The sequence below is a fragment of the Sturnira hondurensis genome, unplaced genomic scaffold (genome assembly GCF_014824575.4).
Source record: "Sturnira hondurensis isolate 20B ecotype Veracruz unplaced genomic scaffold, ASM1482457v3 Scaffold0004136, whole genome shotgun sequence".
In the NCBI taxonomy this organism is placed as follows: Eukaryota; Metazoa; Chordata; class Mammalia; order Chiroptera; family Phyllostomidae; genus Sturnira; species Sturnira hondurensis.
Genome location: NW_028076767.1, coordinates 95,525 through 121,719, shown reverse-complemented (window position 1 = coordinate 121,719; position 26,195 = coordinate 95,525). Strand labels below are relative to the sequence as shown.

The 26,195-nt window shown below is 39.7% G+C and overlaps 1 protein-coding gene across 2 annotated transcripts in view; it reads left to right on the top strand.

Annotated features, from left to right (window-relative positions):
• Positions 1-1,294: 1,294 nt before the first annotated feature.
• Positions 1,295-26,195, top strand: part of CCNYL1 (cyclin Y like 1) — a 33,039-nt gene continuing 8,138 nt past the window's right edge. Inside the window, exons 1-7 of one of the 2 annotated variants that reach the window (XM_037043473.1) lie at positions 1,295-1,807; positions 10,445-10,519; positions 12,371-12,405; positions 17,965-18,065; positions 21,190-21,225; positions 23,476-23,527; positions 24,330-24,449. In XM_037043473.1, coding sequence (XP_036899368.1) covers positions 1,582-1,807; positions 10,445-10,519; positions 12,371-12,405; positions 17,965-18,065; positions 21,190-21,225; positions 23,476-23,527; positions 24,330-24,449 — 645 coding nt within the window. In that variant the 5' untranslated portion in view covers positions 1,295-1,581. Of the gene's footprint in view, positions 1,808-10,443; positions 10,520-12,370; positions 12,406-17,964; positions 18,066-21,189; positions 21,226-23,475; positions 23,528-24,329; positions 24,450-26,195 lie in introns of those variants that run through there. The other variant, XM_037043474.1, reaches the window with a different exon arrangement.

The window sequence follows — 26,195 nt, the reverse complement described above, 5'->3', positions numbered from 1 at the left end:
CTTTTCCTTCAAAAAAAAATCCTGATACAATATCACTTCCTTCCACATTTTACTTCTACCTTTCTTTTCTTTTTTAAATTTATTTTTAAAGAGAAGAGAAGGGAAGAAGGGAAAGCCCACCACCCAGGCATGTGCCCTGACTCAGGCCAGTCCTGAATCCACTGAGCCCACCAGCCAGGATTTACTTCCACCTTTATTTTCTGGTAATCACACTATGGTGCCTTCGGGATACACGCTATCCTGGCCCGCTCCTGAACAATTATATGACCTTGGGGGCCTTACTTTACTCCTATGTCTCAGTTTCTTATGGAAAATGAGGGAGGATTGTTTTGGATGGTTAAGTGAATAATTCTCTTGGAATTGGGTTAGGCTCCTAGTGTTTGCCAAGTGTTAACAACATCATCTTCATTAAACAGGATTGTGGTACTCCACTTTGAGGTTCTGAATTTTGTGTGAGAAGATCATGCTTTAAGTATTGTTGTTGGCAAAAAACAAACAAAATCTCCTGCCGTGGAAGGGAGAAATAGGCGAGGAAAGTGAATTCGTGACTCCGTGCGTTTCTGAGCTGGGAAGAATTAGTTGGGTCCCTTTTGGCGATGAGGAAGTGGAAGGGTGACGTGTCCTCGAGTCTCATTCAAGACACACTGCATAGCTCTTTTCGGAGTTAGTTGGACCACGACCCCAGGGATTGCTATACCAAGTTGCAGGAGAGAAGTAACACTTTTAGAAGGCATAGAGGAGGAGCATTTAGTTACAAAAAACGGTCAACAAATTAGGGTGTAACTAAGTTCACCCCCTGAGTAATACATCAAATTAGTCACCGGTCAGAGCCGGTGAAACCGAGTTCCTAACCAATTGGCTCTTTACCAACAGGGGCTTTCTACGGAGCCCACTGACAGAGGGCTTCTTATTAACAAAGATCTCGGGCGCTTCCCTCGGACCGGAAAGCTCCGGGAAGCACGCGGGCGCCACTATGAATGGAAACCGGAGTCTGCGGCTCAGGGCGCTGTGGGGCGGAGCCGGCGAGGGGCGGGGGCGGGGCGGGGGCGGGGCGGGGCATTGTGATCACATCCCTTCCCAGTGAGGCGGACCGCGTGGAGAGAGCTCTGGGCGTGATTGGTCCCTCCTAACCAGGTGACCTCAGCACACGTTCCGGTTGGCTGGTGGCGTACAGGACAACGGCTTTCAGTTAAGAGGCGGTTGCGAGAGGAGGAGGAGCTTCGGCTGCGCTCTCTTCCCGCAGTGGTTGTAGCTTTCAGCGCTAGTCTGGTCCCCACCCCTTTTAAATAAGTCGGGCTGGGCGCAGCCCTCGCAGACTAGGCAACTCCGGGGAGGCGGTAGCAGCGCTACGGCAAGGGGTGCGGCCGGGCCCGGAGCCCTGCCCGGGGCCCGGCTGCCCTGCGGGCGTGCGAACAGCGGGCGAGGCCGAGCCTGTTTGTGCGGCGCAGCCCCGGGGGCTGCCCGTGCCGGCCGCGCCATTGTTGGGGGAGGGGGCATTACCGAGCGCGGCGGTGTCGGAGGTGGGGGCAGGAGTCCGGGGTGAGCAAAAGCGGCGACAGAGGCGAAGAGTGTAGGCACCTCATGGGGAACACGCTGACCTGTTGCGTGAAGCCCAGTGCCAGCCCCAAGCTGAGCCGGCGCTCGGAGCCGGCAGAGCCGGACTATGAGTCTGAGATCTATGAGGCGGCGGCTGGGGACGCGGTGGCAGTAGCACCTTCGCCCGCTGCCCTGGACCCCGCAGAGTTAGATTTCGGAACCGGCGAGGGCCACCACCTGCAGCACATAAGCGACCGGGAGATGCCGGACGGTAAGGAGGCGGCAGTAGGCGGGGGATCTCGGGAGTACCTCTGGCCTTCGCCATCCCCTGGGTCCCCCGGGAGAGAGTCACCGCCTCGGGCTCCTTCCTGCTCGGAGCTGGCCTTCCCGGGGCTGGGCACCGGGGAGGAAGGCTGGTTCTGCCGAGCGTCCCCGCCCCTTATTCTTTCCTTGTCCCGTCTGGCCAGTTTCTTTCCCTCTTCACTACCAAACGCTCAGTTCTTTCCCCTATCCCCATTTCTCAACCCAGGCTGAGACCCTGCGCCCTGCCTGTTTTAGGCTCTATTTAGCGTCTGGTGGGACGTTATAAAGACTTTTGGTATATTGTCTCAGTGAGAACTTTAATACCCCAGCCTCAGTATTCATCGACCCCCCTGTCTTGAACTATGCAGATGGTGCCTGAAGGAGTCAGGTGAGGACCTGTGGTACCCTTGCCTCCCATCCATTCAGGTAGTTGATACTGGGGGTAACTCAGACACAAACGTTTTAGGATTTGTTATTTGAGTTCAAAATAGACACTGGCATAGAGAGTCTACATGGTGTTTTTAAGTAGGTAGTTTTCAGTTGGATAGAACTGCTTTATTCCTTGCTACTATAATGTGAACAAGAAGGAAAGAAAATGTGGGAGAGGGAACTTAAAATAACTGAACGACATGAAATGTTACTCCCAGCGCTGTAGAGTATAGGTCCTGCCCCGCCCCCCGCAAAGGAGAATTCACAGAGCTCTGATTACTTTAAAATTCCCGCTTGGACACAACAAATAATATCTTGTCTTGCTTCAGTATCTTAACAGACTTTGACTTTGCCTTTGACTTTGCCTCTCCTTTGCAAAGGAGAGGTGGGGTGGTTCATGGGACTTGGTCAAAAGTTTCAAAAGAGAACACAAACATAAATTTAGACATGAATTTGTAATATAAAGGTTTGGGATCAAGATACCAGATCCTGCACAAGAATGTTTGTCTCCACGGCTCCCTCTCCTTCCTCTCCCCTCCTGCCCTTAGAATCCTGTTCAACTTTAAGAATGTTGAGTGAAAGTTCGGAAGACCAAAAGGCCCGGAGGGGAGGAGGGGCCGCCGTGGGCGGGGGTGGGGAGGAAAGGGAGAAGAGATGAAATTGTTTGATTTGAAATAATTCTGGGTAGCACCTTGCCCAATGAAGACTCTTCTCTGAGTAGAAAACGTTTCATAAAGATGTTATAGGCCCATTGGCCCATTTGTTTCATTAAAATGCAAAGAGATTATTTCATTATTTCACCAAGAAAATAGTAGTTCTTATTCTATTTAAACGTTCATTGAGCTTTTAATTTCTTTAAAATTAAGATATTTTAATTTCTTTAAATTAAAATAATTAAACCTGTGGATTCACCCAGATGGTGGACATGACTTTGTAACTGCAAAGTACTCCCTTTCAGAATATTCAAATATCGTGAAACAAAGGAACAAATTATGTGAATTAATTGTACCTTTAGACACAAAGCAAGTACATACTTGTGAAAACTTCTGCTCTGCTTAGTGCTTTATGGTAACCTCCAAGTTATTTTACAAACAGTTAGTTGGTGGGTGCTGGTGGATGAGAGGCCAAAATAGGTCCTTTATATTTTCTTTAAGAGTTACAACACATTTCCAGGTATATCTCAGTTGGCCCTTCTAACTACACGAAGGTCCGTGTACATTCTCCCTATATTACCAATGACGAAACAGTGACTTAGAGCACCGAAATGACTGTGACACAGCTGCTGAACAGAAGAGACTGCCGTGGAGGTGAAAGGTATTCCAAACTGAGTTCTCGTGGTGCTTACACTCTTCAGTATGCAGTTTGTATTTTATAATTTCTCCATAAAGTGAGCCTCTTTCTTACTTCAGTGTTGATTATTTCCATTCAAAATTATTGTACACAACTCAGAAGCAACACTTACTGCTCCATCCTATATTCTAAATTTCTCATGAAGAGTAAGAATAAAAGGAGAAGTCATGAAATAGCATGAATCTACCAGGTAAACAAGTTGATATATTTTAAAGAATTTGTTCTCATGACTTCAAAGTGAAGCCGAGAATGCCCTGGACAGAAGGACTTTCAGAGAAGCTGGTGAGAGGGCAGGTAAAGTAACGAGGATTAACCATAGGACTAGGATACGGAGTGTTAAATCAGAAGACCTGGAAAAAATAGAGTGTGTGAGCAAAGAATTTGCCTTTTTATGTTTAACATGATAGTTAAAATTCCATTTCAAGGTACTTTTTAATTTGGGGGGGGGATTCAATAAAGTGATACAAGAAACTCAGTTTCAACATTAGCTGTAAGTTTCCATAGAAACAGGTCAGAACCTCAAATATAAAGTACCCCATGGAAAGTTTGCTTTTAATCTCTTTATTCAGTCAATTTTTATATCAGCTTCCCTAGAAACTAAGAAATACCGTCTTAGATGTAAAACATTTTGGCCTTTCTACAATGGAGAATTGAATTATTTGGTTACTTACACAAAATCGTACATGAATGATGCTCTGAAATGGAAGAACATATTTTTTTCAAGTCATTTCAAAGGAATATTCCTAAGAACCTAGTATGGATTTCAGGTAGACTTAAAATTTTTCTACTACCTTGCCTTTATCTAGCAGTATATCTAATATAACCAATGGCAGTAGTACCAAAAAAAAGACACTAAGGTTCTGTTATCCAGTTTTATTATTACTCATAAACTTTTCATACAGCCTTTTACATTCTTACCTTATGAGCTTTGCTAATTTGTTGGCTAGAGGCGCCCTCTCCAGGGGCCCCTTCCTCCCCCTTCCCCACGGTAAGTGAGTGGAGGAGGAATTGGCAATATTAGGTGGAGGCACAGACCTTTCCTCTTTCCAGGAGCTATTTTAAGCCCTCTTTTCTAATGTTTTTTTGGGGGAGGGGGGCAGTGACAGTATAAATAAGCATTTGAAGTCATTCATTTATGCTCAGAATATCCAGAACTTTGATTAATATTTTGGTGTTGATTTTTCCTGAACCTTTTTATGCATATAAACAAAAGTGTTTTGTTATTCCACAAAAATGGGCACTCTTCATGTGCTGCTTTGTAACTTTTTGTTATAAAGAGAAGTAATGACATGAAACTCCTGGAACTACGCTTGTCACCTAGAGACCTCTCCAGGATGTATTTTCATGCAACTGCTGGGGCTCTACTGCACCCCTTTTAATGACTGGCCAGCGTATCATCACATGGTCGGAGCATGATTCATTCGCCCACCCTATATGGTTGGTCACCTTTTAAAGTGAAACTACACAATCCCATTATAATGCTTTGTCCTGGGGTCACAGATAAAACCGGATGCATTTTACCTCCGTGTAGAACTCAGATGGTATACTTTCTTATAACTTAATTAGGATGTCATTTTGTAGTTAAGGTATTTTAACATTAAATGTTCTTAATCCCAAATTAAAGTCACCATTGGTTTCTCACTGGACTCTTACGTGTTAGTGGTTCTTGTGTCTTTAGTTCTGAATAACTACTGAGCTAAGATCTGAAAGTAATGCTGATCTTACATGATAAAAGGAAAGATAGCGCCCTGGCTGGCGTAGCTCAATGGATTGAGCACGGGCCTGCGAACCAGACGATCGCAGTTCGATTCCCAGTCAGGGCACATGCCTGGGTTGCAAACCAGTTCCTTGCAGGTTAACTACCAGCAGGGGGCGCACAAAAGGCAACCATACACTGATGTTTCTCTCCCTCTCTCCTTCCCCTCTAAAAATAAATAAATAAATAAAATCTTTTTAAAAAAAAAAGGAAAGATAGCATTAGGTGAAACCTTAGAAGATATAGAACAATTGGGAGAAACTTAAGTGGTTTTAGCGCTCTGAAATTGTTAGATGTCTGTGGGGCACCATTACAGATGCTGGACAAACTCTCATACAAGACAGCCTCTGCCCTAACTCAGGCCCTTACATTCTAGAGGAGCCTTGGGGAAGACAAGAACAAGAAAGTCAGGATGGTGTGAGACAGCTGCTCTTCTTAAGTGACTGACATTGACATTGAGAGGGAGCCATGTGAGGATGTGGGAGTAGAGACTTCCTTGCAGAGTTCTTCAGATGGGAGCATGCCGAGCACAGGCAAAGGACAGAAGGGCATGGGAATGGCTTCAGCAGAGAGAAGGGGATGCTGGGAGGAATGTGGTGGATTAAGACCTTGTATGCCTAGTGCGCCTTCACAGAAAATAGGAATTTTAATGTAGTTGTAGTGGGAAACCATTGGAGGATTATATGCAGGGAAATGATGTCAATTTTAGAAAAGGAGGGCAGGGCAGAGAAAGGAAGAGCTACTGTGTGAGAATAGGGTGGAGGCAGGGAGAGCAGGTAAGAGCCAACAGTGGCTTGAAGAACAACAACAAAAAACATTAAGGCCCTAAAGTAGGCTGACCTAAAGAAATGAAGTTAATGTAAAAGTAGTAACAAAGATATGAATGGACAAGTCACAGAAAAAGAATTGCAAATTACATTTTCAAATGTCTTCACACAAGAAATGCAAGTAAAACTATACATAGTTTCTGTCCCATTGGAAGAATATCCATAAATTTGGCACTGCGATCTTTGATAAGGCTGTGAACAGACAGTTACCTTCACACATTGCTGATGGACTTGCAGAATGGTTCGACTCCATGAAGGGAACGTGGGCATAATCTCACAACAATGCAGATGCATAAATCAGAATCCTACTTTGAGGAATTTATCCTGAAGATGTATTCTGCTGGTATGAAACCACATAGTCACAGAGTTTGTGTTGCATTATTTTTAAAAGAAAAATATTGGGAAAACCCATGTACAGGAAATGTCTGGTGTAATAAAATAAGCTAGTATGTCCACATAGTAGAGAACTAGGGAGCTATAAAAAAGAATAAGATCTCTTTTTCCTGCTTGGTGGTAATCTCTAGGATAAGTTACATGGGAAAAGGAAGGAGAAGACATACCGTAAGTATATGACAGAAGCAGAGAAAATAAGTGTTTGCTTATTTAAAAAAAACCATTGGGAGAAATTCTTGCTAATTGTGTGACTATTATTCTTTCCCTTTAGTGGGTAGCCAAAGCACATATTTACTTAAGATAATGTTTGGGTATGGGTAACACGTGAACCTGTCATACACTTTCCAGTGCAATGCTAAACGCTCATTTTGCTTTTGAGTTAATTTGTGAAAACTTTGTTTTGTCATTTATTATGCTTTATATGTGTGTTATATAGACTGCTCTTGCATTTTATTTGATTCTAACAACATTTTGGGGTAGTTGGTATAGGCATTATATTTGTTTTAACATGTGAGAAGACAGGCTGTCAGTGGTATAAATTTGAGTTATCCAGGGTTTGAAAAATGAGGCTTGATAGAGCAGGAATGTTAATTCCAGATACCTGACACCTGGGGATTGAATTTATAGAATGACACGTCATGTGAGCGTGTCAGTAAAAAAGTAACAATACTACTTTTTTTCTCACCCCCCTCGTTTAATGTATTAAAGGAGTTATAAACTTCAGGGTTAAAACAGTAACATTGCATAATGTGAAATGAAATTGAAGTAAATTGCAACTCAAAAATGTTCTTAAAATCTGAGACACTAAGCAAAGTACTTTTTAGAAATGCATAAAGAAAGGTGTGCTTCTTTCTATGAAGTGTTACATTGTAGTCACAGTCACTAAAACACAGATTGATGACTAAAACAAGGCAAGACTGAGAACCAAGTTTGAGGCAGCTGCAGAGGTAGTTTGGAGGCCAGAGTTAGGATTGTCAGAGGCTAGGAAAGCAGGAGCAAGGCTCAAGGAGCAGTAGACTGTGGGACGTAGGAACGTGCAATGTGCCCTCTGGGAGGCAGGCTGGCTCAAGGTCGATGGGTGGAGTTACCTGACTGCGGTGAAAAGTGGACTCAGAGAGATAAAATCAGTGTATAGTTAGGCCCTAAATTTTGTGTTAGGGGCCATGAAACTAATACAATAGATAATAAATGCAGTTATTATGTAGGGATGATAGAGCAGTTCAGAAAATGAGGGAGCCTTAAGTATAACAGGAGCCCAGTAGTTGGCCCAGAAACTGCTGACATTTCTATTTAGTTGGAATATACCAGAGTTTTTCTGAAATATGCTGCTTCCAGATCTCGGCTATTGTAAGTAACGCTGCAGTGAACATAGGGCTGCATGTATTCTTTTGAATTAGTGTTTTGGGTTCCTTCAGATATATTCCCAGAATCACTGGGTGTTAAGGTTCATTTTTAATTTTTTGAGGAACATTCACACTGTTTTCATAGTGGCTGCACCCGTCTGCATTCTCACCAACAGTGCATGAGGGTTCCCCCTTCTCCACATTCTCACCAGCACTTGTTTGTTTTATTGATGATAGCCATTCTGACAGGTGTGAAGTTATACGGATACTTTAAACAAAGCATTATATTGGCTCTTACAAATTTCTTTTTGTGTTATTTTTTAAGGGATGAGCAAATGGCTTTTACCTGTTCCCACCTTTAGTGTGACCATCAATATTGCTGATTAACTAGGTCTAAGTTTCTTTTAGTTGCAAGTTAAAGAAAATCTATCTTGACATAGCTTAACATTTTTTAAAAAGAGTATTGACTTGTAAAATCAGAATTCACAAAATAATAATCAGGGTGCTCCTTGATCCAGAAATGAAATTATCTTCTTGGACCTTGTCTCAGTTCTGCTCTCCTGCTTGTCTCTCCCAGAAAGGGCCCAGGCTGGCCGTGATTGATTGGTCCGCCCTGGGGCATGTGCCCGCCCAGAACCCTGGGTGTAGGGTAGGGTGGTTCCCACTTTTCCCTTGTTACTTGGGCTGTTTTTGCTCTTTTGTATTTAGATCCATAGTAGTACGTTTTGGTTTGGGGTGTGCACACACTTGTGTGCTTGTTGTGCGTATGCGCGTGTGTGGGTTTAAGCCTGCTGCTTCTCTGATTCTGGTACTTTTCCTGGACTTTCCATTAAAAACCTGTATCATGCCATGGGCACTGATGCATAGGATGGCTACTTCTGCAAACATTTCTGCTTATTTTTTAGATTCAAATGCAGCATATTTGCTTTATTGTTGGTAGGAAGTAGTCTCGATCCCTTTCAGAAGCCTGGGGATAGGCAGCTATGAAAACCTGCCTATCACTTTGTGCACAGTTGAATTGATTTACTTTTCCAAATTGTTAACAGTGTCTCATTTTTTAAATATGTGGAAAAACCTTTAATGTCATTTTATGGACCTTTTATATAAAAATGTTGAATAGAATAGTTGCTCCAAAAGCAGTTTAATAAACGAGATTCAGTGAAGGAATTTCTTTAGAAAATACAGCAGTTAGTTTCACTATATAAATTTGTAGTGCTGGCCATGCCATTAAAATGCATGGTTCAGATTCCCGTTAAACCAGGAAGTCCCAAATTATGTTTTTGCAAGATTCTAACTGTATATGTGGAGGGGAAAAAAAGGATTCTAGGTAGATACCTTTTTGAAATGCTGAGTTAGACATTACTCATCACTAGACTGATAGTTTTTAACACAGTCATGTGCATTTTGATTCTGTAAGAACCAGTGACATAGTGTATTTAGATTTCATCACCAAATGCCCTTTTAAAAAGTAGAACCATTAATATGTAGTTTGGGAAATAATATCTTAACCATTCCTCTATTAGGATATTGGTTCACTTTTCTTACAAGATTGGTTAAGTGCTTTGAGATAGACATTACTGAGGAGTATCATAGGGTTCTTTTGTTTGTTTGTTTTAAATACAACTTTATTATTTCTATGATGGCAAACTTTATTTTCAAATACCTGTTTTGTATTCTTGCTGAAATAGATTACTGCACCTTAGTGTAAGGTGGACTGCAGGCAGACCTACTTTTACGCAGGTACAGCAGAAATATTTTTCAAGCAGCCCTATGATCAGCTCCAGAAAGTATTCTTATTGAAGCCTCAAAATAGTGATGTGGCATAGAAGAAAGAAGTGAGACTAGCTTTGGAAATTGGGGGCAAAAGTGTTAAAAATTACGTCTATGGAAGAATTAAAGATCACTATCATGAATGCTCCTATAGATTAGGACATTGAGCGTTTGTGCTATCCTGTGAAATCTGCCCCAGTGAACCACAGCTAATTAAATGAGTTCATCTGTTGAACAGAGTTAGAGTTAGCCTAAATGTCTAAAGAATAGTTGCCAAAAACAACCCACTTGCTTTTGGCATGTTTAATACATTAGTTGGTATCTGACAGTAATATTGGCTACTGCATAATTTGCGTCTTGAGACTGTTCCTGGGATGTGCTAGTAAAATCAGCAGGAAGGAGGGTGAGTGTGTAGTTTTAATTGATAAATAGAAGTGGGAAAGCACATATATGATTCACCTAAAAGTTGACTAGATTACATAGGTGCAAGTTAAAAAAAAGAAGTTTAAGACATAGCCTGCTTTTATTCCGTATATATACAGAGAGATTCTACAGTTTTGCATTTTTCCAGTAGAATTTTTATATTGTTGCCTTTACCAAAATTGGCTTGATATCATTGCTAAAGACTCTTCCCAATACTGTTAAAAGTTATTAAAATTGATGTGTAGCTGTTCTTAAAATCTTATGTTTTTCTACTCAACTAAGTTATTACATACCCTCTTTCTCTTCTTATACAGAGTTAGCTGTGGAATCAAACCCTTCTGACCACCCGAGGGCAAGCACGATTTTCCTGAACAAATCTCAAACAGATGGTAAGACAGTATTTTATTTCCTCTGAGAAGATTTAAAACCGTTTTGTTTCATTATAGAAAGTATTTAGAAGAACTCATACATTGGTCTAAATGTTTCATTTTTTTCTTTTTTTAAAAAATATTTTATATATTTATCTTCAGAGGGGAAGGGAAGGAGAGAGGGAGAGGAATATCAGTGTACAGTTGCCTCTCATGTGTCCCCTGCTGGGACCTGGCCCACAACCCAGGCATGTGCCCTGACTGGGAATCGAACCTCAATCCTCTGGTTCACAAGCCTGTGCTCAATCCACTGTGCTACACCAGCCAGGGCTGTTTCACTTTTTCATGCATCCATTTGTTTTATTTTAATATGTGATGACAGGTACACTTGCCTTTAGTTGTCACGGTCTCAGTGAGGAGAACAGGTGGACTGTGTGTTCATACATGTCGCACCTCCTTATCAGTACCCTCAGTCGGCCACATGATTTAGGTGTGCTCTGTTTCTCCAAACTGTGTCCTTCCCCCTTGCTCTTAAGAGCACATGTTTTAAGGATGAGTGATAGGATTTAGGTCACAGTTAGGGTTTCATTTGAACAAATCCAAAAATCAGTTTATATATGAAGATTGAATGTATGATTTTGGCCCCATCTAATATAGTGCTCAACCAAATGATTCTGTCTCACATCCAGATTTGTACTCAGAACTTTCAAACTAGTCAAAACTTTCTCAGTGTGATGTGACGCTGTTCACACCAGAGTGAACATATCCCCAGTGGAGTTTCCCAGAAGGTTAGCCTCAGCACATGTATGGCCCTGTGTCTTGTTTGCCTCGGGGTAAGAATCAGGACTGCAAGATTTTAACACTTGTGCTTGCTTACTTATTTTCGTTAGTTATGTTAAATCTAGCTTACTTGCTTAAAAGGCCACAAGTGATCACATTTTTCAGTTGATTATGGCAGCAGAACCACAAGAAGTGGGGATTCCATAATGTTTTAAGTAATGCAGCACAATAAAAAATGGGGGTTCTAATCTGCCTTTTCACGGTGTGTGTGTATTTTGCCTGTCTTGAGCTGTTCATTTTTGGTTAGAATCGCTCTGCTTCTCAATTTTTCCCAGAGCCGTGGGCTGCTCACATGTAGAGAGAGTTGGAGACAGAAAAGGGGAAACCCACCCATGCCCCTCTCTCCAGTCGTAAGGAATACGTGCCTCTGATGCCCGGCCTCTGTTAAGGAGGCGGCATGGGAAACAGGGCTGCCCTTTGTGAGAGTGAGTCGTTTTTGTGTGCTGTAGATATGTGCTGTCAGGTTAGCACATTCATTTTAAAATTTCAATTGAAATAGGTTACTTTCCCAATGAATGAAGAGCCATTTATTTTTTTAGTAAGGTATTTTAATTGATTACTGATAAGTAGTTCAGGATGTTTTCAGGGGTGTTGCTGCATGGAGGGGTTAGTGCCTGGCCAGAGACTGGTTCCCAGAGCTGTCAGCTCTTAGATCCCTGTGATTCAAGTAAGGTGGGTATAAATGCAGAATGAGAAACGAGCGCTGGGTATTCAGCATGCGACAGGTACAGTGTGTTAGCAGTTTCTCACCTGGCCTGACCCCTTTGCCCCCTTCTTCTGTACCTGGAGGGTCTCATCTGTACCTGATTCAGAGCATCTGTTAGGTCAAAAGTAGAACTGTGTCTTTAGCTCTGCTTGATGGGACTAACCTTGCCAGGTGATTTAAATTATAAATTTTGTTGGAACTTATTTTTAAAATGGAATGGAATTTTGTCTCATTTTGAATGTTGGTAATCTGTCAGATAATCAGCAACTTTTATTTTTCTATGACATTTGTATCAGAATTGATCAGTTAATTTTTTTTATTCTCAGTGCGAGAAAAGAGGAAGAACAACTATGTAAACCATGTAAGTAAACAGTTGAAAAGTTAAGTAAGAAATTAATAGTTTGAATTTAAAGTTGTCTGCCATGATTCCTAAAAAATATAATGGACCCAGTACTGTTAGCATAGACGTCTTTTTGTAGATTTTCTAAAATCTTTGTTTTTCTAATTACCAAACTCATGAATTCAGGAAAGTCTTTGGCTTAGTAATGCCCTTTGTTAAAGGGTTCTGATACTTAAGTTAAATTTCAGTAACATGATTGTGGTGTAAAGATCTACCTCAATTTTAAAATCTTACTATTTTCTTAAAAATAACAAGTGTAAGAGCTAAGTTAATTTTCAGCATGATTTATTGACTTCCCATCATAGTAGGTGAAAGTTTAGCTTTCTTATTCTGCCCTGTGGTCTTATTTCCCTCCCGCTGCTCTCTCAACATGTGACACGGTTTTCAGAAAATCAGAGTCACTATTTACACTGTTATGACCGTGCAAATATTTTTCACTGCCAAGCTATTGAGTTCTCTGGCTGTGCTGTTTCTTTGTGTAACTCTCATTCTTTTTCTCAAATGTAGCTGAAACCTGAGCATTTCTACACTTGTCCAGGATAATACAGTCTCTTGCCGTGATCTCACATAGCCAAGTGCAATAAGCAGCCTGGTCTTCCTGATTTAAAATAATAATAATAATAATAATAATAATAATACTTTGTACCTATCGATCTAGTAATTTGACAATAGAAAGATGATTACCAAATACTACATTTATGCTACATTAACTTAATACTTAGTAATTCTTGATTTCTGTGTATGTGCAATTAATTCCCTGGTTATATTCTCTTGCCTGTTTCCTAACAGCCATTTTCCCCCAAATGTTGTAACGTTTGTCACATGCCTATCAAAAATATTTTCGGTCTACTAAACACATTTGTTCCTTTTTTTCTTGGAAACAACCTTCCTCAGCCTTTCTCACCCTACTCTAGAGGTAGACTGGTTTCCCTGGGGCTGCTCTGTGCCTGCTTTCCTGGCGTATTGTCTCTGAAGTCATCTAGGAGCTCACATAACTGCTCTCTCCTGTTGGATGCCCCTGTGTCTAGACTCTGTGTTGTTACACTCCCGTTTTACTGGGGAAAGGGTGCCTGTGCGGAAGTTTTTAGAGATGTAGCCTCTGAAGTGCCTCCTGTTTATGATAAAGTGTAGACTTCTCAGATGAAACTAATTTTTATAGTTCAGAAGACATTTTTACTGTTTTCTCATTTACAACATTGCTCTTAAATCTGTTGACACCAATGTTAGTCGTTCTTCCCCATCCCTTCCTCTCCGGAAGCCTCTTTTAGTGCCATCTCTGTCCCTGGGATTCTGAAATTTCATGGTGTGGTTTGTACTGTACCTTTTCATTTTCTGCGGCCATTAAGTCTGTGGATCTCTCATTTCAGTGAATTTTTTAAAAATACTTTCTATATTCCTTTTTTTTTTTTTTTTTTTTTAGTATTTGTAAACATATACTTGGACTCTTAGACCAGTCTTTTTTCACAATTTTCTAATGTTTTTCCCTCTTCTTTCCCATTTCATCTAAAAGGAAATCTCTACTTAAGAGATTTGCTTGAGTTTGTGATCCAGTCTTCCTGTTGAATTCTTTGTTTTGTCTGTCTTGTTTTTAATTTATAGCATTCTTTTTTATTCTGCTAATCCTTTTTATTAGCATTCAGTTTTTTCACCAATGTACATTATTGCCTTTTTGAGGTTAAGAATTATTTTTTTGAAGTTTCCATTTTCTCTTCCTGAATTTTATCACTCCCATTCATTTCCCCCTTCCCATTTCGATCTCTTTTACTTGTTGGCTTCCCTCAGATGTGTGGTGCTCCCTGGCTCTGTCTTGAGATCTGATTGGAAGCACCATGAATGAGCAGGACTTGTGTTAACTCCTAGGCCTCATTGGAGGATTTCGGGGTCAAGCCTCTGAATTCTGAACCTGCCTTTGGTTCTGTCAGATACACTGGCTTTCCTGTTCTTGTCCCCGCCACCCTTGTAGGCACCAAGTTTGTGCTTCCTCTGTTCTGCTGTGTCACCTGCCAGTTCTTATCTAGTCTTCAGTTTTCAAACATTAAAAATTACCTGCTGTTTGTCCTATATTGTGTCTCACCTTTCCTTCTTTTTGCCTTTAATTCTAATGAGATGTCTCTGAAAGAAAAGGGAGAGGAAAATGGATTTGTAGTCAGTCCTACCATGTTTCATTTAAATTTAGAACCTGTATTTAAAGTGGAAATCTAAGTTTAAAGTTTTAACTCAATGTAATTAATGATATTAATTCAGAGAATATTTTTGGCTATACCTATAATTAGCACACTACACTTTTCTGCCAGAGCCTTAATTAAGAATTAATTCAAACTGCTTATCCTGCCATATTGTCCCATTAATGTGCAACATAGATGCAACGGTTTTCATTAATGCATAAAGTGTTAGAAAATTTTAGGTTAATTAAGTCATTAATTCTCAATATTCAAAACTTGTGAAAAAGTAGAGAGAAAAAAGTAAACTTCAGCTTTTTTAATGGGTTAAAGTGAGGCAGTAGGTACCATGTGTGAGGGCAGAATTTCAGCAGGTACTTGACCTTTGATAGGAGTAAGGTTTGGGTTGTGACTTGTGAGGTATGATTATTGTTCTGGTCTTTGCCTTTGAACCTTAAGTCTGCTAAGCAACTTCTTCCCTTATAAAGATCGGAAAAGTTTGTCTAGTGTGTCATTAGTGCTGAATGAATGAAGATAAAGTATGATTCTTTTTCCCTGTGAGTTCTGGTGACCAACTGTAATAATACCTAAGAACACTAAATGTCAGTAGTATTTTGGCTGTTTAATTTTTTGTATTTGTGTTTCATATCTTTAGGTTTATCAGTGTAGTTCATTAAGGTTGTAAGCCAGCAATAGTAAGTAAGACTCTCACTATAAGGGACTTTTGTCTTAAATTTTCAAGCAAGGCGAGGGGTAATTAACCTGATGGCAGCCGATATATATCTAGGCTTTGCAGAAGCTTAATTCTGCCTTTGGTGATTACCAGACGTTTGACTAGTAGGGAGTAGGCCTGGACTGCTCAGAAAGTTTTCAGTGTTTCTGATTTACTAAATGAGCCCCCATTGGGTTGTAAGTCCATGTCTAATTAAACACTCAAAAAGTTTTAGCACTAATATTCAAAGATAAACCAATATAAATTTAAAATAGAAAAAAATTAGGTAGAGGATAATGGGAGCAAATATCACCCAAAGCTTTAACAACTGTACTGTATTTTAGTGTATTTTTCCCTATTCTTTATAATCCCCCAATATATAGGTTTTTGATCATAATTGAGTTCATTTTGGTATATTATATACCGCATTACACCTTAATAGTAGTGATCTTACAATATAACCTTCCATTTCGAATAAAAGCATTTGAGTGAATTTTCATTTTTTTATGTTGTATGTTGTTGTTGGGTTTTTTGTTTTTGTTTTTTCTTTTTGAGATCCAAAAAATAAATTACGTGTTAACTCCATAACTTAAGGAACATAAGAGAGTCTTAGCTATAGCTAAAACATTTCTCACTTAGAGGACAATTTTCCCCCAAATTGTAGTACTTTTCAAATTGGTTTGTAAGGAATAAGTACCTTTGCAGTAAAACATCCGAAACAGGTGAAATGGTGTTTTGTAGATATTTCTCAATATTGTTTACTGGCAGTTTTCAAATGCTGTGTATTTTAAGATGCATCAGCTAGATTTTCTTTCCCATTTTTTGTATGTTTGTGGGGAATACTAGTGGGAAAGTATGACAGCGTGATGAAAATTATTTTACGTTAATATGAGGAAGGAAGGGAGGAAGGCTCATCTGAATTTGTTTTGAAAAGTACGACAAAACCAAGCATATTTTTTGTACTCTAATATTAAAGAATGGTACGGTTACTTTCAACTACTTACACTGACTGAGATTAGTTACTGGCCTTACTTAAAGGAAGAGAATTGTCCTAACATAGTTTAGGCTATTTCAGTATTTGATTATTGTTTTATTGTTGGGCTTTTTACAAATCAATGGATACTTCTAAAGTGTTTTAAAGATAGTTTATTTCCTAGAGGGTCTCAAAAAGTTCATTGTCACCTCTCCACTGCAGATACATACTAATTTGTATCTGTAGTAAGATTTACCTTCCAGTTGTAGTTAATTTTAAATAATTTGTCAAACAATAGGTGAACTCCTAATTCGTCCCAGATTCTGTGTTCATCAGCTGGATGGAGGTAGGGAAAAAGTCCTCCTTTCCCTAGGGAAGCTCGAGTTACTTTTTTTTTTCATCCTCATTGGAGGATGTGTTTATTGATTTTGAGAGGGAGGAAGCAGAAGTGGGGAAAGGGGAGAGACAGAGAGAGGAAGCAAGCAAGCAGGCAAGCAAGCAAGCAAAGGCGGGAGGGAAGGAGACAGGTAAGTAGATAGATACATCGATGTGAGAAACATCAGTTGGTTGCCTCCAGTGTGCTCTGACCAGGAATCGAACCCACAATCTTTTGGTGTATGGGACAATACTCCAACCAACTGAACCACCCAGCCAGACCAAGAAACTTACTTTCTTACGAGGGGGGCTTCCCCGTAAGCAATCGATGCCATGTAACAAGTGGTAACCTAGATGCCTGAGTGTACAGAAACGGGAACTGGTAACCTAGATGCCCCAGTGTACAGAAAGGGGGACGTTTTGCGGTGTGGTTACTGGCAGAGGCACCCTGGAGGTGGATGAGGAGTGGGGCGGGAGTTAAGCTTGGTGGGACAGGAGGAAGAAAAGGCATTGTCGGCAGAGGAGCAACCTGAGTGAGGCAGGGTTGTGGTAAGTGTCAAATAACTTAGAGAATTGAATTAATGACATTTAGAAATGAATGGACAGTATTCTTTCAGGTTCTCACTTGAGTAATGTAATGACAGTCTTACTTAAACATGAAATGAAAATTAAATTTTCAAAGTTGTTTTATCTGGTTTTTTTGGATGTGAGAGAATCTTTAAACAATACTCTTTTATCCTCCAGATAAGGAACCTGAGATCCAGAGAGACCCCAACTCCCTAACTTGGTAGCAAATGGGCAGCGTCGGCGCACACTCACCTTTGACTGACACGTGCTTTGTCACACTGTCTCCTGAACTAATAATTATTATCAGCTTTCATTTACTGCGATAAAATGTTCTTGCTTCAATGTTCTATAAGGTGTTATGTTTTGTTGTAGTAAATGAATAGTAGAAATAGAACATTTTACCTGCTTTTCATCGCTTGAGACAAAAACACTGAAATCTTGCTCTAAACATTTTACAGCATTATAAAGGGAATGTCTAAGGATCTGCCAGATTATAGGTACTATGTCGAGGGAAGAATTTTATCATCCATTCTTCCAATCTTGTCTGTGGAAGTTATAAGTCTCTATTTAATGGTTTTCCCATAGAGCTGCACGTGATAATCACACTCAAGCAGTTCATGGAGTATAAGAAAAATCTTAATGTTTAATTGTTTGGCATTTTAACCAAGGAAAAAAGCACACTTTTATAGGTTTAACTTACCGTGGCATTTTCTTTTATTTCCCTTCCCCTTCAGGTATCTCCAGGGCACCTTACTAAAAAATATAGCTCATGCTCAACAATATTTCTAGATGACAGCACAGTCAGCCAGCCTAATCTCAGAACCACAATACAATGGTGAGTACAACCAGGTTGCCAAGGGCTGAGGGACAGACGTGCTGAGGCATCCTAGCCATGTATAATTTCAGTCATTTGATTGATTGTCCTTTTCAGTGATCAGGTTAAGAAACCAGGGCCAATTACATATTGATTTTAAGAACCTAAATACGAGTTTTCAATTTCTATTTTAATATTAGAGTAAATGGAAGAGGGGAAAGCCAGTTAGCAAATAAGAAATCCCAGAAAAAGTGCTTCTCTTTATTTGATGCATTTCTGTTGGTAAGACATTGTTGAACATAATAAAAAGGAGAGGTGCTTTTTATTGGATGTTTCTAGAAAGAAAGTGTTTCTTTATGAGATAAAGGTCTAAAACAGTATGTGTACTATCTTGGAAGCTACTCTTGGAAGAAGGAACAGCTTGTGCCCTACTACCACCAGAATGCGTGTGCCTTTAAATTTAATTAGATTTTGTCAGATTGTTCCATCATACATTTTTTCCCCACACTATTTCTGTGTAAAAAGTCACTTCTTCCTATCACCCAAAGAGGGAGAAAATACATCAAACCAGTCTTAAGGAATAACTTTTCAAACTAATTTCTATGTGGATATAATTTGTTCAACAGACTTTTTAATCTGATAGATATATTAGATTTAATTTTATATATGTATAGATATATAACTATTCAAAATACTATCTAAATCTATATATAAGAAAATCACAGCAGAAAAAAATGAGAAAGGTGAAGTTTTGGAAATATAGCCATGGTCAAGTTTATTCTTAAGCAGACACAAATAGTGTGTCATGATGATGGAAACTTGTCATTAATTTCTGGGAGTACCACCTAGTCCACAATTGGAGATGCATTTAAAAACACCCTAATATGGACTTTTCAAGCATACTTAAAGGAGAAAAAAACAAAACAGGATGTAGAGATTTCGTACTCCCACTGGGGTTGTCCGAGGAACATTATCTGTGTCTCCTTCGAATATGTGTGTTAATTTTCCAGAACACAATTTGGGAAATGCTATCTGAAAATATTAATAGCCTCATCCCTCATTTTATTTTTCAGTCTTAAAAATATAATTATCTTATAAACTTAATTTTATTCTAATATACCAGATTTTTTGTTAATTAAAGTATCAGTAGCTATTACTTCAATTAAAAATAGCATGTTCACAGTCATAATCATGTGTCTTTCTTCTCATATGACAATAGTTAAGATCAAATTGTGTTTCAGCAAAAACTGAGCCTGTCTCTTTCTAAAGTTCTGAGCTGTGGCACCTGTCAAGAATAATCCCTGAGCATTTTTATTCCGCCAAGACATTAAATCTATGAGTAAAAAAAAACCCACTCGACTTTGGTTGCATTCTGTAGCTTTTTTTGAATTCAAAAGATTCTGATGTTACAGTGTATAATTCAAAAGTAGTTTTAAAGATTAACCTTGCTCACACAAGTAAGTTTCATGCTTATTTCTCTAAATTAGTCTAATTCTTGGGAGTTTGGCAAGTTTTAATTTGTTCTCATTAAGTTTTGAGGAAGGTCATTCAGCACATTAACTATTGGTGAAATAAAAGTTTACTGTGAGAAAATTAATAGAGCTAATTGGCTTTTAGAGATGATTTTGAAAAATGTTTGTTATGGGGTAGTAGTACATTGTTCTCAGTGGGGTGGGTGAGCCTTATTAGAATCACTTACGCAAACTTTTTCAAAATCTTCCCAATGCCATTTAAATCAGAACATCTAGAGGGGAAGCCAGGCAGTTGTTAAGGCTCCTCAGGTGCTTCCAGTGTCCAGCTAAGCTTGGGAACCACTGTCTGATCCGAGCAAAGGAGAAACTGCTTACTACTGGGGGGACCTTGAGCAAGTTCGTTTTAAGCCCTGGTTCCCTTATCTGTAAAATGGGCTGTTGAATGAAACCTTATCTAAGGTTCAGTGGTCATTTTCATCCTTGAAGTTTTAAGCTTTGAAGTCTGATTTGAAAATCAATTTGAAGATGAAACTATTTGAAGCACTATAGAAGTATCCATCTTTGATGCTAACAATGGTATAAGCCTTTTTACAAGTGCTAATATTCTAGGGGCTTAGTTATTAAATTCAGATTTGCCTTCCCTCAATTATTTCGAGCTTCATTTTAGACACTGGGAGCAAAAGGAGAATATGTATAACTTAACCAAGAGAACCTGTTTGTTGCCTAATATACAACATCTTTGAATAACTTAGGACCATAGTATTTTCCACAGTATCTGAGGACTTAACATATCTGCTCATTAATATTTCACTTAGACTAATTTTGAAGTAATTTATTATATATTACACTGTTATGCTACATCCTAGCACTGCTTATTTCAGGATAGCTAGACCTGTTGATTTTTGTGGGTTTTTACTGCTATTAAATTTTCTGATAATTGTGTAGAAATGATTTTAAATGATTTTATTTGGTGTAGAGCACTTTATTTACCTTTAGGAAAGTGATAGGAAATGGGTGGGTAGGTAGATACTGAAATAGACTAACTGAAATAGATCAACCCTCACAACTTTTTTTTTTTTTAAATGTTTTTATTTATTTATCTTTAGAGGGGAAGGGAAGGAGAGAGGGAGAGAAATATCAATGTATGGTTGCCTCTGCCAAGGACACACAATGTATCGTGTGTCCCCTGCCAGGAACTGGCCTGCAACCCAGGCATGTGCCCTGACTGGGAATCGAACTGTGATCCTCTGGTTCACAGGCCGGTGCTCAATCCACTGAGCTACACCAGCCAGGCCAACTTTTTTTTTTTTAAGCATAAAAACTATTCTATGGCTTAAATTTAAGCATGTGTACAAATAAAGATAACTTGTACAGAATAGAAGGTTCTGTGAGTGGAAGGGTGAATGACAGGAAATATGTGATAACATATGTGTTATAATAATCAAGCAAACATGGCTTATAAAAGCATGTTGTTTAGCATTTTGGTTCCCCTAATTTTGGTAAAAGCCAAGGAACTAAGACAAGGGTGCAAGTACCCATATGATACTCTTCTGAAAGAGGATGTCAAGGCCACTGGGCAGCTGGAAAGGTCTTGCCCCACTCTAAACCCCCTTTAAAATATGTTTTCAGACATAACACTAAAATCAATGTTACAATTTTTCTTTCCTCCACAGTGTGACCTTAGCAATATATTACCACATAAAGAACAGGTGAGTTTTAAAACCTGCCTTATTATTCTAGCTATTAAACTTATAAGATATGAAATCTATTGTTAGGTAATAACTGTAGACATTGAAGTAAGCCGTGGAGTGCTTTTATTACATGATTGAAGCCAGTCATTGGTTTTTGCCTTAGGACTCTTGTTATACTGGATCCCAGTGAGTGTTTGTTTGTGTTCGAAATTAAAATGGAGAATTTAAAAAAGAAGTCCCTTGTACGTTAAAACAATTTTTAAAGCACTCTCGCAATTTTGAACTAGATAATTCTCTGGCGGTGGATTGTGTTGCGCATCATAAGACATTTAGCAGCATCCCTGGCCTCTGCTCCGTGTTCACTGGGAGCTGAGTGCACCCTGTCCTCACTGCATGTTGTGACGACGAAAATCACTCATGACTGAGAACCATAGTATTAACATAATTTTTAATGAAAAATATTATTTTCACAACAAAAATTCGAGTGGAAAGTGTGTTATTTACTTTTTTGCGAATCTCTTTAATGTCATCCTTAATAGAAGACAGATGATTCTAATGTGTACTGTTTTTAATCAATTGCTATCATTTCAGTCATTTCAATCATTTGTTTTGAAGAAACAATATAAAATACCAGTCTCCTGTAGCTATATATGGTAGAAAAAGGTGTATTTCTAAAGCCTTTAGGTAATTGTGGATATTCTTTGATACTATACCAAAAGTGCACAAATGCTGGCTTCTTAAATGAGTTACAGTGGAATTTAAAATCACATCCATGAACTTTCAGTAGGTACTCTGTTCAGTTAATACCCATTGATCTGTCTTGTGTGCTTAATAGATCTTTTACTTGTACACAGTTTTGCAGTAATATTATATAACGGTCATTTGGGAAGTATTGGTTTACATTTCTTAATAAAGTGTTGGAAACTTGTTAGGATCACTAATCTTATGAAAAAATTGTTTAAGTATTGAAAAGCTGTCAAGTTCATAAAAAGAAGTACGTTTTCCCAGATCCCGATGTTTAGCTTGATAGCTTGAATTGTGTCATTGGCAACAAATATACAAGTTTTTTTTTTTTTAAGTGACAGGCTCGCTTTTTGTTTTTGAGAGCATGACGTACTATCAGATAAAGATGTTATTCTATGAAAAAAAGTGCCCTCTTCAGCTCACAATTAAGTCAGAAGTGCTTTTCCATAACGCGGCCGCATCTCAGTGTGCAGCAGCGATCAATGTGTGCTTCCCACTTATTCCGAGTGTGAAAGGCAGGGTCACGGTTTAACAACACTCAATTTTTACTGCTTTATCAAGGCTGTTATTAAGTAAACCAGAAATTTTTTTTCAACTGCAAGAAGAAGAGAATGACTACTACAACAGTGTGGTACCACAGCCTTGACTCATGCTCAGAATTCACTGTTGCTTTTACACCATCATTGCTGTGTCAGTATAAAAGCAGGCAATGCTTTAAGATTCCTGTAAAAGCAGTTTTGACTTCGTGGGCCTCCTGAAAAGGGTCTAGGCCCATAGCAGTGTCCAACCTTTTGGCATCTCTGAGCCACACTGGAAGAAGAGTTGTCTTGGGCCACGCATTAAATACACAAACACTAATGAAAACTGATGAGCAAAAAAAGGTTTTTAGTAAATTTTCGATTTTGTGTTGGGCCACATTCATAGCCATCCGGAGCTGCGGGTTGGACACCTGGGGGAACCCAGGATGCTGCCAGAACGTACCTGGAGAACCACAGTTTAAATGAGCAGAGGGTATTAGGTGGTGAACTTCTAGACCAAAAGACTGGTCACTTGTAAAATAAAAAGGCAAGTTTTTAACTCAAGCTATTTAAAAGACACGAAGAAATATGTAATAGGAATATACCGTAGGAAACTAAATTAAGGGAAAAAACAAGGAAAAACATGAATCTCGTATTCCACATGAATTAAAATTCTGAAGACATTATTGCCTCCTACTAATGCTTTATAAAACATTCTCATGTGTTCCAATGTGAGATTAGAGAAGTGGAAATATACTTTGTTAGGGAGAGTCAATGCTTATAAAGGCACCTCTGGCTGGTCTTGGGAGAAAAGATTTTGCAGAATTGGATGTGCTGAGTAAAGAGCTCGGGAAATCATCTTACAGACGCAAGAGCAGAACTTGTAAATGCTTTGTTGAAGGTTAAGCTTCTGCCTCCACCTCATCTCTCCTCTCAGCAAATGTGTTCCTAAGGTGTTAACAATTTCTGAATTAGTCCTTTTTAAAAACACGTTTTTATTTTTTAGAGATGCAAATAGATCCTTGGATATTTTTGATGAGAGATCACATCCACTCACAGTAAGTGTCAGTTTTATTGAGGTTATATTTTTTTCTCTCATACAGCTGTGTTTATTTCACGCTGATTTGTTTGAAATCAATTACTACAAGAAAATTACTTTTTCTAAATTGGAGTCAAAATCATCTTTCTTTGACTATTCTTCCCCACCCCTCGTCGTATTTAATTATTTTACAAGAGGAATGTTGTAAAAGGGCTGTGTCAGTACTGAGTTGTAGCTTGTGTCACTAGTAAGCTAAGCTAAGTAAATGTACCCCCAAAACAGAAACTGTACCTTTGTAAGATCGTTTTCAGGAGCATCAAATGATATAAATACTCGTAAAGAAACTCGATAGATACCTTACCATCTCTGTGAAGAAAATATGACAAAAACTTGCGAATTCACTTAAGATGCTCTGTAGCAATATGTGGCTGGGGACGACTGTATAACATAGCACCACCTTACAGTTACAGGGAACTGAGTGTGTATTTCAGAATTGATTGCAGAGAAGGGTGACATGGAGATCAAAACTTCTGAACCTAACAATAGCTCACATTTAGATAGAATTCTATAGCGGGAAGGTGGAAAGGAACACACACAAATTTTTTGAGGCCATGCCTATATTTGCCATAATAAATGGTGGTGAGTATGGAACCACTATTGTTTTTTAAGATCCCATTGTTTATAAACTTAAAAGACTGGTAGACTGACACCCAGTAAAAACTGTTTTAAGGGGCATGTGAGCACAAGTAGGAGATTGCTATCACAAGAATCCTTTACTTTTCATCAATGGATACTTACCTTGCGTTTTTTTCTCCTTTCAGCGAGAAACAATTCCAGAGGAATACTTTAAGCATGACCCGGAGCACAAATTTATTTACAGATTTGTCCGTACTCTTTTCAGTGCCGCACAGCTGACAGCTGAGTGTGCCATAGTAACTTTGGTAAGGCAGCTCTTCCTTCATGAAGCATCTCTCTCTGCCTTGTACACAGGGTGTGGTCCTATTGTTCACGTCAAAGAACTTTATTCAGAGAAACCTATCAAAGGTTTCTCTTAATAAAGGAAGTAAACTACACACATCAGAGCTTAAGAATCGTTGTGATTTAAAACTTTGCCATCGCTGTTCTCATCACAAACGGTTGCTTTTAAAGGCAGCAGGTGTGCTGGTGGGGTAGGGTGGGGGCAATGGCCGAGCCATCTGGGCCATAGGCTGAGTGTAGTTCTGAGTCCCAGGCTGAATTCCCCAGGCAGTTCTAATGTGGTTCTTGAGTGGAAACCATAGCCCTAACTTTTCTGTTCCTCAGATGGTGAGTGGTAATCCAAGCCCTCTGTTTTCTTGTGCCTGCCCGTGAGGTTGCCCAGGATTGTAGGGCCAGTAGTACCCAGAAGGGCTTTGCTAGTTGCCTGCTGAGCTATAGCTGGGAAAGGACCTTTGGGTCACCCATACAGAATTCCTGTGGTAAGATTTCATCATTTGGAATAATAAGTCCTATTCTAGTGAGAATTGGTTAGGATTGTGTTACTCCTCCCTACAGCAGATCTGAAGGGAAGAGCCAATGGCATGGTCTGTAGGAAAAGAATACTTAGGTCAGTGCCTCTTCCTTTAGCATCCAGTTAACATTTTGGAGAGGAAGCTCATGCTTCTGAATAGAGACCCTGCAGTGGGCACTGGATCAGACACAGGCTTTTTCATGGAGCTGACCAGCTGTTCGGAGTGCTCAGCTCTTGCTGGAGAAAGGCAGAAGTCCATTTCCAGGTGGAGCACTGGGTGGTACAGGAGGGAGAGCGTGTGGGCGGGGAGAGGGGGAGTTCTTTGTAGACACGTTAAGCTTGGTGCACCTGCATGAGCAGTGTGGCAGTGTCTAGTAATCACTGCAGTGCGTGGAATTAGAGCATTAAGAATGAAAAGAGTAGTGGTTCAAATGCAGAGAAAACACGTGATTCAGAAGTGGACAGAGAGAGAATCGTGACAAAGATGAGTAACTTCTTGGCAGCATTTAACATTTTGACCACACTCTCTTGAACCTCATTTACCCTGGATTTTCTTTGATCATTCTCTCCTGGTTTTCCCACCATTCTAGCCACTCCTGGGAACTTGTCCCCTAAATGCTGAGAGTGCTTACAGATTTAAGTGCTGAAGAGGGAGGGGAGAACAGGTTCAACAAAGCTCTTGCCTGATGGAGTTTATATTCTATGAGGAAGACCTGTGCTTTCCAGTTAGTGTTTTTTACAGGAAGATAAAGCAGGGTGGAGTGGTAAAGTGATTACAGGGGCTTGCTACTTTACACAGAATGATCAGGAAGGGCCTCTTTAAAGAGGCAGCGTTCGAACCGTGTCCTGACTAAACTGAGGGAGGTAGGGAGCTCTGGCATTACAGGCAGGGGGACAAGCGTGAGATTCTGAGACGAGTGCCCAATGTGCTTTGTGTTTTCAAGCAACAGTGAGGGTGGTCAGTGTAGTCAGAGTAGTGGGGAATGAAGGAAGGAATGTGGAACATGGGGGTCAGAAGGGCAGTGTCCTAGCTTGCAGGCCAGAGGAATAAGTTAAATTTTTGTGTGATGGGGAACCTTTGGTGGACGTTGAGCAGGGCGGTGAAGTGCTCCTATTAAAGAGGCTATCCTGGCTGCTTTGGGGAGAATGGACTGGAGTTGGGAGGCTGGGCAGTCAGGAGGCCATAACAGTGATGATA